Source organism: Octopus bimaculoides, chromosome 16, assembly GCF_046866305.1.
Source record: "Octopus bimaculoides isolate indiv1 chromosome 16, ASM4686630v1, whole genome shotgun sequence".
In the NCBI taxonomy this organism is placed as follows: Eukaryota; Metazoa; Mollusca; class Cephalopoda; order Octopoda; family Octopodidae; genus Octopus; species Octopus bimaculoides.
Window position 1 is genome coordinate 7,299,788 of NC_142943.1, and position 18,241 is coordinate 7,318,028.

General features: G+C 37.3%; 1 protein-coding gene across 13 annotated transcripts in view; it reads right to left on the minus strand.

Annotated features, from left to right (window-relative positions):
- LOC106878992 (stress-activated protein kinase JNK) overlaps window positions 1-18,241 on the minus strand; it is a 130,122-nt gene that overhangs the window by 52,921 nt on the left and 58,960 nt on the right. For all 13 annotated transcript variants that reach the window (XR_016244557.1, XR_016244558.1, XR_016244556.1 and 10 more), the window contains one exon: window positions 3,000-3,242. Coding sequence is in view for 8 of the 13 variants with exons in the window: in XM_089364069.1 (XP_089220195.1) it covers window positions 3,000-3,242 (243 nt within the window). In the remaining 5 variants the exon portion in view is untranslated. The remainder of the gene's footprint in view (window positions 1-2,999; window positions 3,243-18,241) is intronic.

The following is an 18,241-nucleotide window of genomic DNA, read 5'->3' on the forward strand; positions in this document are numbered from 1 at the left end:
ATATCCTTTACCAAAAAAGAACATGAATCTGCCGTCAAAGTCTCTCTTCTGTTCCTCTCCTCAACCACCGCCACCCACTCATCTCTTTCACTCTTTCTCCCATCATACACTCTCCTCTTTCACCCTCACACTTTGCTTCTCTCTGACATCACTCTCTCATTCAACACGACTCTCTTGAATAAATGGAAGTAATGTGAAGTCGTGAGAACTCTTTAGTCTTTTGCTGAGGACAAAGACAACCTCTTCAGTTTTGGTGCCACATTAAAATGCACTCAATACACACTGTAAAGTGGCTGGGAAAAAGAAGTGCATCAAACCACAGAAGCCATACCAAAATGAAACATTCAAAAAGGGCAATATGTTTAAACAAGAACTGGCTTGGACTACGATGACCTGTCCAACCCATGCTAGTATAAAAGGCGAATGTAAAATGATGAACCTATGAATGATAGGTATTCTTCTTGGGAATGATAGCTGTCCTTCTAGACAAGTCAGAGACCTCTTCTTACTTGAATGTTTTATTTTGGATGAATTTTCTTCAGTTTCCAGCTTTCATAATGAAAACATGAATTAGCTGGATTGTCACTTCATAAAGTTATAAACTCATGGACACGCACACACACACACACATAAGTATGTACACAGAATTTATAGAGACTTATTTGTATGTATATATATATATATATATATATATATATATATATATATATACTCTATTCTGCAGATTCTATTTGCATGTATGTAATGCACTTCATTTGTGCCTTTTGTACAGAGATAAGCGGTTTGTTATCAACTGAGTTAAGTTTTCTGAACTGCTTAAACCATTTCTACAGACTCACTTGCATAGAGACATACTGTGTATATAAACTTCTACACACACACACACACATTATAGAGCCTTTCTGGCTTTATACTTTGGCTCAATGACTGTTCTGTTACAATACACTTAACAGAAAAACTCTGATTTCATCCAATTTTCCTAGTCATTTCATGAACATTGAAACCTCTTTTGGATTACATAGATTGGTTAACCACATCCCACCCATGCCAGCATGATAATGATAATGATGATGATGATCATTTCATAAGATTGAATTAGAAGCCTTTTTACTATTACAACATTCTTTCTAGACACAACCATCCCATTTTCTGGAGAATAAAATAGATTTCTGTTAAACAGCAGCCTGTGTTTTTTCACATCATCATCCATATATCTATTTTCTACATCTCCAATGTAGTTTTAGGCAAATTATACAGAGGTAAACAAAATTTGTGCACAGGAGTGAAGTTACAGAGGTCACAGGTTGATGAATGAAATTATAGAAGTGGTAAGAGATGAGACAGAGAGGCTGAGTGCCAGAGAATACGAACCAAGTAATTTAGCATTGGTACTATGATATGGAACTAATGATGCAAAATTTCTGAGAAATAAGTCTTTGCAAAGAAAAACTAACTCTTTGTATGTTTTGACCTAAAGAAGGTTTTCCAAAGGATCCCAATCTCACAACGCCCGGTCTGGGAATCGAAACCGCGATCCTACGACCGCGAGTCCGCTGCCCTAACCACTGGGCCATTGCGCCTCCACATGTCAATAGGAATATTGTAACAAAAGAATTTAAATGATTTCCAGGGGATGAAAATTTTATTTTAAGCAGGTATTTTAAACTTTGAGCATTAAAACGAGCCATATCCACCCAAAATATTGTGCCTGTTTTATCTTCAAACTGGCCAGATCTGGCCTATCACTCCTAATGTGCTTCTAAAAATAAACAATCACATCATCAAAAATCTTGAAGCTACAAGACAATTCATGATTAACTGAAAACAATGGGAATAAATAAGAAGTACTTTTGACAGAATAATCTGGATGCTAAAGAGTTAAGGGAGTGTGTGTGTGTGTGTGTGTGTGTGTGTGTGTGTGTGTGTGTGTGACATATCTACCCCTCCCCCCACATACACACATTGTGTTTGACAGTGGGAGTAAGAGATTAAATTTCATGTGTTAATATGTCATCCAGTATGTTTACATTCTATTTTCGACAAGTTAACCCTTTCAAAGTCTACAACTGGTAATTGCAACTATTATGTTTAAAATCCTGCTGTTGTTGTATTAAACGACTTACAGTTCACATCTGATAACGAGCGACATTATCTACGTTACAATTACACTAGTTTACTAGTAAAAGTTTCAAGTCACTACATTAACCCTTCTATTGACTCCATTTACTGCTACTTACAAAACAACAACATACCTTCATTATTGTGACATTTATTAATAATTTAAAATAAAAAAAAAGTGTGACGTAATTATGTATGCTATCAAATACAACATGCATGATGATGATCATCATCATCGTCAGCATGATTTAATATCCGTTTTTCCATGGTTGTGTAGGTCAGACAGAAATTGTTGAGGTAGATTTATCTATGGTTGCATGTGCTTCCTGTTGCCGAGCCTCACCTGTTTCAAGCCAGGTAATATTTTCTTACAGCCAGATCTTCTTTTGCAAAAGAACTGGAAATGAACAAATTTGCTTGTATGATGATGATGATGATGCTCGTTTACAACCATCATGTGATGTCTAGGCAAAGGTACACACGCATGCATATTCACACATACACTCTGCGCCGTGTGCACAACAGGGCTTCTGTCAGTTTCCAGCTATCAAATAAACTCTCAAGCCTTTAGTTGACTTGAGGCTTTGGTAGAAGACATTTGCCCAAGGTGCTGCACGATGGAACTGAACCCAAGACCACATGATTCAGGAAGCAAGCAAAGTTCTTAAACACACAACCATACCTGCACCTATTTAACGAAATATTCTTAAAATACACAGTGACCTAAATGTGTAGGATAACCCAGCAGATGTAAAATACCAAAATTATGCAAATGAGAGAAGAATCACACGAGATAAAAACTAACTCTGAAAGCAAATTGTGCAGAACACACACACACACGAAGAAGAAGAAGAAATATATAAAGAAAAGCATTTACTTACCATACTATACCCTGAGCACCTGATCCTATTGGCTTAAGGTTCTGGTACCGTTTGAGGATTGTGAATGTAGAATCACCAACTTCCACTGTATAAAACTGATTTGAATGTATACTCATAATGAATGTATTATTACTGGATAGGTTAGGTGTATCTACACTCCCATTTGTAAAGGTTTCTTTACAAGATTCTTTATCTGGTAAATGTTTCCTGTGGGATTTTTGAGATGCCAAGGACATGCACAAACTGCAAAGAGAACAAGAAAAAATGAAGACTATCAGTATGAGAGAATAAAAAAAACCAAAAAAAACCCAAACAACAACAACAAAAATAAAAAACCCACAACAATAACAAACAAACAAATAATATACAGTACATAAATTGTGACCAGAAGCTTTCGATCCTGAACAAGTAAATAACATAGTTAAATCTAGGTATAATGAACCCTGAGCGAGGATCTAAAAATAATTTGTTATATCAGTTCATTTGGTGGAGAACTGAATACTCTTATCTAATGACACTCATAATGTCTGCTGCCCCCCTCTCTCTCTTACTATGATGGAAACATTTGTGACTGCTATCAACCAAATGTCATGACTGGCATTAACATTGTATTAACTTTAAAACTCATTTGGCCATTATCTAGTGTAAACAGGGAATACAATGACAATTACAAAAATCAAGATGTAGGTAGAATTTTCACAAGACAAAGGAGTTATATATATCATCATCATCATCGTTTAATGTTCGCCTTCCATGCTAGCATGGGTGGGACAGTTTGACAAGAGCCGGCCAAAGCCTGCACCAGACTTCTGTAACTGCTTTGGTAGGATTTTTACAGCTGGATATCTTTCCTAACCCTAACCACTCAGCTGAGTGGACTTGATGCTTCTTACGTGGCACAAGCACAGGCGAGGTCAGTTTTGGCAAGGTTTTTACAGCTGGATACCCTTCTGAACACCAACCATTTTCAGTGTGGACCGGGTGCTTTTAAGTGGCACCTGCACTGATAGGGTCACCAAGTACTTGCAAGCCCCCCCCCAAAAAAAACTTGGAGTGGGGAGCATTGGAAGAGGTGATCTTCATTCATACGCATCACATGTCCAAACCAATGTAGTCTTCTCTCTTGCATGCTGCATTTGATTCCTCTTATGTTCAACTTTTCTCTCAATAGGTTTGCACACATACATACACACACATACATATATATATGTTGTTGATGTCATAAGACATAAACTTTTGAGATAACAGGAAATAATTCTTTTTTAGAATGATTCTTGAAGTTCACAAAGTGACAGATAATAGCATGCAAATATTAATGCTTGTTTTTAATGTTAAGCTTAGATATAAAAACAATTGGGTTGGACGGTTTGACTGAGGGCTGGTGAGCCAGAAGGCTGCACCAGGCTCCAATCTGATCTGACAACATTTCTACAGCTGGATGCCCTTCCTAACGCCAACCACTCGGAGAGTGTAGCGAGTGCTTTTACGTGCCACCGGCACGAGGGCCAGTCAGGCGGTACTGGCAACGGCCATGCTCAAATGGTGCTTTTTACGTGCCACCTGCACAGGAGCCAGTCCAGCGGCACTGGCAACGACCACACTTGAATGGTGCTTTTACGTGCCACCGACATGGGAGCCAGTCAGCGACCCTGACAATGATCACGCTCGAATGGTGCTTTAAACATTCTACTGGCACGGGTGCCAATTAGGTGGTACTGTCATCGGCCACAACAGCGATTTCACTTGCCTCAACAGGTCTTCGTAAGTGTAGTTTATTGTCCAATGATTGAAGGGGACTCTTAAATGGGCTGGTTATACAGCACTGGCATAGGCCACCATTAATTTCACTGTTCACTTTTTTCCCTATTATTACTACTGTTATTATCATTGTTGTTGTTACTGACATTATATGTTTTGTGTGATGTGCAGCCCAGAAAGCATTCTTTTTGTTCTTCACCCCCCTCTCAAGCTCTCTTTCTCTCTTCATTTTCCTTCCACTTCATCCTCCTATACTAACCCTATTGTTATTATTTACAAACTGGTGTATATAAAAGCCTCTATCTTTCTCTGTGTCACATTTTCGCCAAGTAATGAATGGGACTGTCGGCATTTGTTCACATAACTGGGTTTTATGCTCAACAAACTGGTGTCTACCAATCTTATAAATCATCATCATCACCATCATCATCATCACCATCATCATCACCGACTACGTTTTCTTTTTGAAAGAGAAAACCACATGCTCACCACTACAAATCTATTGAGTTCAAATGATGCATGCAGATAGCTGTTTGTGCAACACTATGGAAGACAATAACACAAATTTCCACAGCAGTAATTAGTCATTATTTATTCAAAATTCAATTACAACTTTTAAGTTCAGCAAGCTGGCCAAATTAATTAACTTGATGTAATGTTAGAACATTTAATTACCGCTTCACTGTTGACTAAATTCTTATCATGACGGTTTGAGAGAATGTGAGAGTGTATTGTCTCATACTAACAGCATGTTACTTATTGCTCCTCAAAATCATCTCATTTACTTCTCATACTCTGGTATGATACTGAAAACCAATGACCTAGAGGTTGCAGTCGGTTTATGTTCAATTTTCCCAAGCTTGCATTGTTCGGAAGGAGTTTATCAAGGCTGATTTTCTACAGCTGAATGCCCTTCCTGCCACCAACCCTTACCTGTTTCCAAGCAAGGTTATATTCCCCAATGATCAGACAATGTTTTTGCAGAATATTGGAATAACAACCATGTGATGTCAAGGCAGAGAGACACATACACACACAAATATATATATATATATATATATATATATATATATATATATATACATACATACACACACAAATATAAATATATACATACACACACAAATATATATATATACATACACACACAAATATATATATAAACATACACACAAATATATATAAACATACACACAAATATATATATATATATATATAAACATACACACAAATATATATATATATATATACATACATACACACACACACACACACACACACATACGGATACATACATGTGTATACATATACACACTCAAATATATATTCTTTCTTTTTACCACTTAATAGCCACCTCTGTTACCATTCTGTTATTGAACATTGGTATGTTAGCGTCTTTTTCCTGGATATTTACACGATCAGGACTTTAACCTACATGGATTTATGAAGGATTGCACCTAAGGACTTATTTCTACAAGATCGGAAAATTGAACTGTGAACTTTTATGCTTCTTTTTTCTTCCCTTTCTTCATCTCCTGTCCTCTGTGTTGTCATTTCATTAATCTACACCTTTCTCATTTTCCCTATTTGTCTCTGATGATGGAATATCCCATACTTTGAGATATCCCAGAAACAGCCGTAAGACTTTGAATCTTTTTTCCAATAATAATAATGATAATAATGTACATGACTTGAGATGTTTGCCTTGCCTTAACGTTTGTTGTCCTCTTTAACAATTACACACACACACACACACACACACAAGTTTCTTGTAGCTTCCACCAAACAAATCTACTCACAAAGCTTTGGTTAGCCTGAAACTGTAGTAGAAGACACTTGTTCAACATACCACACAGTAGAACTGAACCCAAAACCAATTGGTGGAGAAGCAAACTTCTGAGCCACAGCCCAGCCACACCTGTAACTATTTGGAATCCTTTTGTACAATTATAGTTTGAGAAATCTGTGAGATCTTTATCATGTTCTCTTTGTTTTATTTTTTTTCTTCTTAAATCCCCATATATTTATTTGCAGTTTATATTTCCTCGTCTAAACCTAAACCCAGTTCCAGTACCTGCAGATTCTGAGTCGGTTCTCCCACTTCACATTGGTTGCTTGCTTCCAGCCCAACAATCAAGAAGGAACGGTTTCTATTTCTGAGCAGAAAGCATTCTTCTCTTTCAGCCGTCTGGTTCATTATATCTAGTTTCAAACGGTGTCATAAATCTCCTCAAATACAACCAGTAGCTACAAAAGAGAGGAATACAATAGTGGCAATGGCACCGTTGTTGTCATCGTTCTCTTCTTATGTTCTTAGAAACACTACCAGTCCGATCCATGATCCATCATCCGAATTCCCTTATTCTCATCTTCTTGTGCCTTGACAGTATGCTCTGACAGCTCATCACTACTATCTTTATTCTCTTTCCAGCTACTCTCACCAACCCATAAATATGGCTGTGTGGTAAGTAGCTTGCTTACCAACCACATGGTCCAGGGTTCAGTCCCACTGCGTAGCATCTTGGGCAAGTGTCTTCTACTATAGCCTCAGGCCGACCAAAGCCTTGTGAGTGGATTTGGTAGATGGAAACTGAAAGAAGCCCGTCGTATATAAATATATATGTGTGTGTGTGTTTAAGTCCCCATAACTTAGTGTTTTGGCAAAAGAACCTGATAGAATAAGTACTAGGCTTACAAAGAATAAGTCCTGGGGTTGATGTGTTTGACTAAAGGTGGTGCTCCAGCATGACCGCAGTCAAATAACTGAAACAAATAAAATATATATATATACATATATACCACAGAGTAACCCTGTATTTCCTCTATAACAAGACATCTGTGCTTGTCTAACTATCATATTTTAGCCTGTCAACACCTGGATAATGCCACCTAAACCTCTTTCAAATATACTTCCACTCAGTTGAGTGACCCCTTTCTCTTCTTGCTCTGCAGGTTACTCAGTGACCTTTCTGGCATTGGTGTCATGAAAAAGGCATCCAGTACATTCTGCAAAAGGGTTGGCATTAGAAAAGGCATCCAGCCACAGATACTATGCCAAAACTGGTATGGAGCTTGATGCAGTCCTGCAAACAGCCAACCTATCCATTTCATGCCAGCATTGAAAATGGATGTTAAATGATAATGGTGATGATTATCAACATTACAATACTCACTTGATCATTTTTATTGATTGAAATGTAGGTTTTCTTTTTTTTTTTTTTTTGTCTTTTGTGAAGTTAGGCTTACTGGGCATACCACTCCTAATGCACTTAAAAGAGTAGAATCCCTATTACTTGTCTATGTGCAACCCTGCTGTTTTACAAAATGCTTTACCACTTTTTCTGTCATTAGAGAGTCATTTAAATAGTGATTGAATATTGTTTTGCAAGCAGAGTCTCATTAACACAGCAATAGTTGCAACAACATAAAATTAAAACACCAAAAAAAGAAAGAAAAAAAAAGAAAAGAAAAGTTCAAGACTGCTACAAATGAATATAATTAAATGAAAAAAAAAAATTTGAGAAAAATATAAAAAATTACTTTAAAACATTAATGAATAGAAATTCAATTGTGACTCCTAAAAACAAATAATAATAATAATAATGAGGATGAGACTGAGGATAATAATAATAACTAATGGCTAATAAAAGCCAATTGAATTATTGAAATCTTCATTAACACATATATTTATAGCTGTCAGTTCCTCAGCAATTATAGAAGCGGCCATGTTGGCTCATGTACTACAGCACAATGTGAGAGATTCAGTAATTAACTCTAGACATTACAAGCATGACTATATAATTTGGGTCCCAGAAATAGACTATATATATATATATATATATATATATATATATATGTGTGTGTATATATATATATATATATATATATATATATATATGTGTGTGTGTGTGTATATATATATATATACACATATAGTTTATTTGTAACAGTGGAAAACCTACAGAACTGCAGTTCATGTGATCTGTAAAAAGTGCTGAGAGCAATGCATATACATACACACATGCATGCATACAAAAATGGTTGTGTATATGAGAGAGATTTAGCCAGGAAATTCTGAAAAGCCTAATTTGTTACGGTTTATGTAGGAGAGGCAGAATGTTATGAGAGCGTATTATACTTCTTTCGGAAGTGCTAGGATGTATCCTCTTAGAACATGAGAATAGAAGCATATAAAGTAAAAAAACTGGTGAGTGTTTGTTATTTTTTGTTGGTTCCGTTTGAAGTCTATTCTAGCAATTCTGGGAAGACAAGGGTGTTTGAAACAAAAACTGCTTGAAGCAGTGGACCATAATGTATTGTTTATCTTTTAACTTATTTGTTTCAGTCACTAGACTGGCCATGCTGGGGCATCACCTTGAACAATTTTAGTTGAGCGAATTGACACCAGTACTTATAACTTTTTAGCAAAGCCTGATACTTATTTTATTGGTCACTTTTGCCAAACTGCTAAGTTATAAGCATGTAAACACACCAACACTGGTTGTCATGTGGTGCTGAGAGACAAACACACATGACAGGCTTCTTTCAGTTTCCATCTACCAAATCAACTCACATGACTTTGGTCAGCCTGAGGCTATAGTAGAAGATGCCCTGAGTGTCACGCGGTGAGACTGAACCCAGAACTATGTGGTTGGGAAGCAAAATTCTTTGGCACACAGCCATGCTTGCGGCAGAGAAATTTTAATCTTTAATTGTTCTGTGACAAACGTGGGTGTGACAATGTCAGTTTTCTTGATATAAATATCATAGATATGTCTTCTTGTCAATAAATTATCTGTCCTTCTCCTCCCACACTCATTGGACAATATAACAAAGGTCAACATTAATGAAACAATTCATGCCTGTTTGAGGAAGAGATAAAGCTTCAGTAAATATGCAACTACAATAGCTAACTAATAGTGTTCGATTGAGGGTAAAGGTAAATGCACAAATGTTGATTTTTGTACTGGAGTCAAGTAGAAAGTCAAGGGTTTGTTTAGGGAGTATGTTAAAAAAAGGAGTCAGCGACATAATTGCAAAAAAGATATTTGTGTATAAAGTGGGGGATCATGGAAGTATTAGGAACATTGAAATAACTAAGATTATCTTGAGTAAGCAAGATGACATGTTAGGTAGGCTTAGAAGAATCTAGGGAGTAATGCTACATGGTGGAGCGTCTCCATGTCAAGCCACGACCTCTCTACATTGAGAGGTCACAGCTCTGGCGCTATGGACATGTGAATAGAATGTCGCAGGAAAAAATTGCATGATGGATTCTTCAAGCTGAGCCAACTGGCAGGAGACCAACAGATAAACCAAAAACAAGATAGCTGGATAATATCGATAGCCTCAAGTTGGTCACACTTGGGAATCCAACAGGAAAGAGTAAAGATGGTCGCTTCTGAGAGCACCCTATGGAAGAGGTACATAAGGACCGTACCCTGTGGCCCTCTCAGAAACGGTAAAGGAAGACGGATGGTGAGAGCAGATAACTTAAGAGGAAGGGACTGTCAACTAGAGAAAGCTTTTCTTTGCCAGTCCTGTTTGGTTTGATGTGTATCGGGAGTAATGGACTGAACGGACTCCCAACAAAGATATCCCCACAACTGTTAATGTAGAATATATAGCTGGGGTAGTTATGGTGAGGTGGTAAAGCAGGATGAGTGTTTCTTTTAAATAAACATACAGGGAGTGGATTGGTTACAGGAGATGGTTTACACTGAGTCAAAGTTAATACGAATGCTGTGTGAATGTGTGCGTGTGTGTGTGTGTACACATATGTATGTATGTATGTGTGTCTGAAATGAATGAAATAGTCATACAATTGGTTTGGTTGTATTATTTATTGTGATGATGGAAGTGATGGTGGTTTAGTCATTGAAAAATGAGGCGAACCTCCGCAAAAAACGAAGAGGTTTGTAAACTTGATACAATCTCTAGATGGAATCGTGTTCCTCCTGATCTTTGACTAATTGAGGAGATGGAGTCCAGTTACTTACGGTGCTGAAGGATTTTATTCTAATAATAGAAAAAAGTTTGGAGCTTTGTCAAGTAGTAGGCTATCACTGGGATCTTTTTCCAATTACATCACTTTGGTGACTGCTCTTGTGAACATTTCGTCCAGCTGTTGTAGGCTGAAAGTCAAGAACTAAACAATGCCTGTTTACACTATTATGTCCTGTGTACTTTCATTGAAACCACTAAAACACGCAATCACACACAAACACATGCTTGTACATATATACACTTTCTGTATGTGAGTATCTAATCACCATCATTTAGCGTCTGTTTTCCATGCTGGGATGGGTTGCCCCATATATGTACATGCAGACACATATTTGTTAATGTGTATTAGTTATGCTGTGGTGGGGTAGGTGAGTAAATATAAACATTAAATTTGTTTTCTCTGGTTTCTGTTACATGTCTGGGCAACCTATGTATATGTATATAAGCACACACATTGTAAATATATGAAGAAAACAGTGCAGAGGGGAAAAGAAATATTTCTAATTTTCATACACCCAACAAACATGGAATATTGTTACATTTTAGACGGAACATACAGAGAAAGATTGTAATCATTATTTGAGGGACATGTAGGGGTTTCATATTGCGTGGAACATTAGGAACTCTCAATCAACAAATACCATGACCCGGCTTTAATTCTCAGTTAGAGCCTCTTAATTTAAATCACACCCCTACTGCTATTTGGGAAAGACAAGGATGTTATTTTCTGATTTTATGTTCTCCTTAAAAACTGTTCAAAATAGAACCCCCCCCCCCAAAAAAAAAACATTTACATTCCCAGTGAGCATCACAAACTGCAACTCAGTGATTTCAAAGTGTAATGGAATAATAATAATAATAAAAAATCCATCACTTAAAAAACAAGGACTGGTGATAAATAGAGTGTTCAGCCATAAATAAATACTGTCTTGAATAAGTATCCACCTAACCTATGCTGGCATAGAAAAATGGATGTAAAATAAATGAATTGAAATTGCGCACAGTTACAATATAAATGTCTTTAAGATACTCAAGGAGATGGAAGAAGATGAAAAGTTCAGAGTTATTGATTCGGTTTTATGGTGCTAAATGACAGACAAACCTTCATTTAAACAGCACACTTAGATGATCTCTTCTACATTTAATATCCCACAGTTAACTGAAACGAGGCAAAATAGAACAAAGTACCCCGCCGAAGAGACATTACAAAAAGTGGATTTGAACATGAAGCCTATGAGCTGGTAGTCAAATGTCTTATTCGCACAGCAATTTCACCTCAAGTTGGAGAGAGAGTCGGCATCGATAAAACCATATACCAGAAATATGAAAATCGGCCAATTGGCCTTGTGTCGAAGTGAAAACAAAAAATCAATATTTGGTATAATTTTAAATAAACAAATTCTTTTGAAGATATATAACTGTAACTTGTAAATATCGAACAGATATAATCTGGCTAGGGTAAGGGGGGAGGGAGGGGGGGGGGGAGAGAATCTCATAGACATACATAGACACACAGACAGACGGTGCTTAAGCAGACACACTGTTGGTCGAATACATGTTCACACATGCACAAATATATATTCGCAATCATAGCAATACACACTATCTCTTTCTCTGTCCCTCATATATATATATACATACATATATATAATCTATGTATATATATAAATATTAAGAAAATGTTTGTATATATATATAAATGCTTCTCTCTCTGTATATACATACATACATATATATATATATATATATATATATATATATATATATATTGACACACACACACACAAATTCATATACATACATACATACATACATACATATTCATATACACATTACTATACACATGCACAGATATGCATAATCATACACACAATTACATAAAAGCTGAAGAGCCCGTTTGGGTGAACTAAACAATTAAACAAACAAATAAATAATAAAGTAAAAGAAAAAAAAATAACAACCATTAATAACAACAACCATTTATAATAATAATAATAATAATAATAATAATAATAATAATAATAACAACAGCAACAACAACAATTGCTTCCGTAGTGAATTAGTAGTCAGTTTCATAATCAATATAATCATATGTACTTGAGAATAACATTCAAATCGGACAACATGGCTGACTTCAGACAGTGCACACTTCAGAATTTATGTGAACGATAGGGAACAACAATGGCCAGGAATCGATTTGCTGAAAGTCACAGAGATGAGGAGAGAGAAAGAAAGGGAAGTAAGAGAGAGAGGGAGAGAGAGAGAGAGAGGGAGAGAGAGAGAGAGAGAGAGGGGGAGAAAGAGAAACATGTAGAGAAGGTGAGACACATATATATATATAGAGAGAGAGAGAAACATGTATAGAAGGAAAGACATACAGGGAGAGAGAGAGAGAGAGAGAGAGAGAAACATGTATAGAAGGAAAGACATACAGAGAGAGAGAGAGAGAGAGAGAGAGAGAGAGAGAGAGAGAGAGAGAGGGAGAGAGAGAGACAGACATAGTGAGAGAGAGAGAAACATGTATAGAAGGAAAGACATACAGAGAGAGAGAGAGAGAGAGAGAGAGAGAGAGAGAGAGAGAAAGAGAGAGAGAAAGAGTATTTTCAGATTACTGAAGGGAGTAATAAATAAACAGAAACATACAAATTCAAGGTAGACCCCTCAATAACATTGCAGGGTGTTGTTGAAAAATCCCATTATTCAACCATGACTGCCACACTGGAAATGTATGTGTGTGTGTGTGTGAGTATGATTATGTATGTATGCGTGTGTGCATGTATGTGTGGACAAGTGTCTGTCTCTCTATATGTATGTGTGTATGTGTATGCGCGTGCCTACTTGTGTGAGTGTGTGTGTGTGTGTACACATGTATTTCAGACGAGCGTGATTGTGTACAGACGCAGAGTTAAATGAGGTTGCAAGTATTGAAATTTAATCATCATGAAACAAGCGAAAAATAGATAAATAAATAAAATAGAATAAAATAATTCCCATAGAAATGGGATGGGATAGGGGTTGGGGGGTTGGGGTGGAGGAAGAAATTAATTAATTAATAAAAATAAAAATGTCAACAGTCTAAGAATATATTTTGTACTATACTGTTGTTATCAACCCACACCAAAATATTGGTTCCTTGCATCCCTCTCCACCACAGCCTATGGCTTAAAACCTATCATTGATGTGGGTGTGTACACATGGTGTATCTTCATCACTGTGTCCTCCTGAGGACAATTAAAGCACACACGTCGCCAACCACATATTTGCAATCATGTTATTTGATGAACTGAACCAGATGAGGCTTCTCTTCCTGCTGTTTGTTGGATGGCTGATTTATGTTTTTGGTTTTAGGTTGGCTGTGTGATTAGGATGCTTGCTCTGCTAGTTTCAATCCCAAAGTGTGGCACTGTGGACAAGGGACTTCTACTTTAACCCTGGCCTGTACCTTGTGAGTAAATTTGGGAGATGGAAACAGTATGGAAGCCCATTGTGTGTGTTTCTTTTATGCCTGTATTTGTCAAACCCACCACCACTTCACAACAAGGATTAGTTTGATTACATTCGAATAACTTAGTGGTTCAGAAAGAGAGAGAGAGCAAAGAGCCCCTTTGGTATGAATGACCATGGGATTGCATCTAGAAAGTTCCCCTCCAAGGCTCAAGTTCAGGCAAGGTTGTTTGTGGAAGACCAGCAGTTGCCCATGCATATCAGCCCCCCCCCCTTCATGCCACCGATATTATCCAAGGGAAAGGCAAAGGCTGATACAGTTTGGCACCAATGATGTCACAACTTATTTCTACAGCTGAGTGAACTGGAACAACGTGAAATAAAGTGTCTTGCTCAAGAACACAACATACAGCCTGCTTTGAGAATTGAACTCACAGCCTCGCAATTGTAAGCCCAACACTCTAACCACTGAACCATGTGACTTCTCAGCAAAAGAGACCAATAGAATACTCACAAGACTTAAAAAAAAAAAAGTAAATCCTGGGGTTGATTTGTTTGACTTAAACCCTTCGAGGTGGTGCCCCAGCATGGCTGCAGTTCAATGACTCAAGTGATAAAATTGCTTTTCTTTCTTCTGACCCACTTCGAGAGCTTTACTTACTTACACTACACTGCAGTCTTGATACATTTCACTCATCTGTGATTTTGTTTCTGTGTGTATTGGATTTCAAGTTGGTTTGATCAGCGATACAGAACTGGATAAGCAAGTCCTGATGGAATGTTTCGTTCTCTTCCTTACAAGATATCTTTGGCCTTAACATTAATAAAAACTAAAACAAAAACACTGTCACATCTGGTTAAATCAGCAGCCCTCGCAACATCTTTGTGTGTACAGTTGTCAGCCTGAAGTCGAGAAATGCTGTGTATGTTGGCAACGTTTTATTTCAGGCAAATACCATTCAAGAAGAAATCCCCAGCTGGCCTGGGAACGGTGCCAACTCATTCAATAAACTATGGCTAACTTTGGTCACTGAACTATGACAACAATGCCGCAAATATTGTTCACCTTTTCCTCTTCCCCTTACTTCTGCTACCTCCCACCATCTTAATTAATTATCCTTTTAAAGACTATCATCTGTTTTTTATCCACAGCATTAGATAATTCTTTGCTTTCTAGTAATCTAACATACCTTGCAGTTATTATAATCATTTTATTTTTTGTTATTCTTTAAGTGTTCAAAGTCCTGCCGAATGAAGCAGGGCCTAACTGCAGTCATGTTGCATGATGAGAGGATTTAACTAACTGAATTTCTTGGTGGTAGCTGTGGTCAAGTTTGCTTGTTCTGAGTTTGATTCCACTGTGTGGCACATCGGGTAAGTATATTCGACCATAGCCCTAATGTGATAAATACTGTTCTACTCTGGCTCATTTGCTTTTGTACTTTAATCCTCTCTACTCCTCATCTCCTTGCATAAAGTTTACCCCACCTCCCTCGAGGTTTGTAGTCTTGCAAGCTGCATGGCAATCTTACTAATGCTGGTGTCATGAGAAAAACAAAAAAAAAACAAACACACAAAATTTCACTCAGTACATGCTGTAAAGTGGTTGGCAGCTGGCATTAGAAGGGCATTGACCTGGAAAACTCATGCCAAACAGACACTGGAGCATGATTCAGTCCTTGGGTTCATCAGATGCTATCAAGTTATCCAACTCATGCCAGCAGGGAACATGGACATTAAATGATAAAACTGGGGAAGGACCTGTCATATATTGGGGTAGATTATAAACATTGACAAGACCACCCCTCACTAAAAAAAAACAAAGGTGTTTTACAAAGTCTTTTGAGATATTTGTCCCACATTACATTAGACATATGATTGGTTGACTTGAAATCTGTATAACCAATGATGTTGTTTACAGACTGTGATATAAAGTAAATAAGTGATATATTCATTTAAGGCATGACTGTATTGCAAGAAGTTGGCTTCCCAACTATAGGGTCTTGAATTTAGTCCCAATGTGCAGTACCTTGGGTAAGTGAGTGTGTGTGTGTGTAGGTATGTGTGTAAAAGCTACCGCCGAGTGGTTAGGGTGTTGTACAGGCGCTTACTAGATCATGGGTTCAATTCCCATGCTTCCTGGTAGTGGTGTGCTGTGTTTTTGAGCAAAACACTTCGTTTCATGTTGCTCTAGTGGGTGGGAGAGTGCCAGAATTGTTGGCACACTGGCAGAAATGTTTTACAATATATCTTCTGGTTCTCAACATTCTCAGTTCAAATCCGGCTTGCCTGGAGAAAGCAATGGGAAACCACTCCAGTATTAATCCCAAATCCAGTCATGGATGGCCATAGTTCCAGTTGTCTACTTAATGGTGGCAGGGGAGGGTATGGGTCCTCCTAGATCGTATAGAGAGTGTTGGAGAAGGTTAACAAGCACAGGACCTGCCAAAGGTCCATCAGACTATACACACACACACACACACACATATTCCTTTATTAACAACAGGGGCTAAACACAAAGGGGACAAGCAAAAGGATTAAGTTGATTACATCAACCCCAGTGCATAACTGGTACTTAATTTATCGACCCGGAAAGAATGAAAGGCAAAGTTGACCTCGGCAGAATTTGAACTCAGAATGTAATGACACACGAAATACCGCCGAGCATTTCTCCGTATCTATCTCGATAGCTAGAAAGCAGTCAATAAAGAAACATATGAGAGACATTCAAAATTAAATAGACTCAATCTTCATTAGATTTAAAAAAAAAAACAAAAACAAAATCTTTTTTACACAACAACAGTCACTTTGAAGGTTAAATTAATCATGAAAAAGTCCTCTATTTGGCACGTGGAGTCCAGATCAAGCTGTACACTTCTCACAGAAGAACTCTTAGTTAAACCTCTTTTCTTTTGGAATACAGTTAGGGCAATCATCACAAAGGTCACACAGCAACCAGACTTCATTCATCCTGCCTTTGTATCTGCTCTAGAATCTCCTGAAAATGGAGCACAGTAAACCTCTTACTTCAAATCCTCGGCACTAACATGGTCACCATTATTGTTGTCACACTTTGCACTAATTTACTTTCTGTCATTTTGGAGCAAGTGACCCTCCTTCCTTTCCACTCGTAGACTTTTGTTGCACATTCTTCTCTTTTCCTCTTGCAATCATCTTCCCTGTTTTTTTACTTAATTTTCGAGAGCAGTCAGGTTCATTTTTAGTATTCTGGTTTGTGCGAGCAGTCGAGTTTATTTCAGATATTCTCATTTTAAAAACTATCTCTGGCTAATCGTTGAGAAGATGTTGGCAGAGGTTTGCGCTCTCTGAGTGCTCTTGTTATCATTATTATTATTATTATTATTATCATCATTTGAAGGCAGCAACCTGGCAGAATTTTTAGCACAAAGTACAAAATTCTAAGTGGTATTTATTTCAGCTCTTTATATTCTGAATATAAACACTACTGAGGTCAACTTTACTTTTCATCTTTTCAGGGTCAGTAACACAAGTACCATAGATTTCCCCAACTCCTCAAAATTGCTGGACTTGTGCCAAAAATAGAAAGGTATAACCCTATTATTATTCAGTTCAAATAAACTAACAAAAATATTGCACAAACCAATGTTAATCCATTTACTTTTTATCTTTTACTTGTTTCAGTCATTAGACTGCGGCCATGCTGGGGCACTGACTTGAAGAATTTTAGTCAAATAAATCGACTTCAGTACTTATTTTTTTTAAAGCCTGGTACATATTCTATTGGTCTCTCTTGTTGAACTGCTAAGTTACAGGGATGTAAATACACACACACACATTTATCTATACGAGAGGCATCTTTCAGTTACTGTCTACCAAATCTACTCATAAGGCTTTAGTCGGCCCAAAGTTACAGAAGACATGTGCTCAAGATGGCACACAATGGGACTGAACCCAGAACCATGTGGTTGGGATGCAAACTACTTAGCACACAGCTACGCTTGCACCTATTTATGAACTAATGATGAAGAGATACCAGAACTAAATCTGGTCAT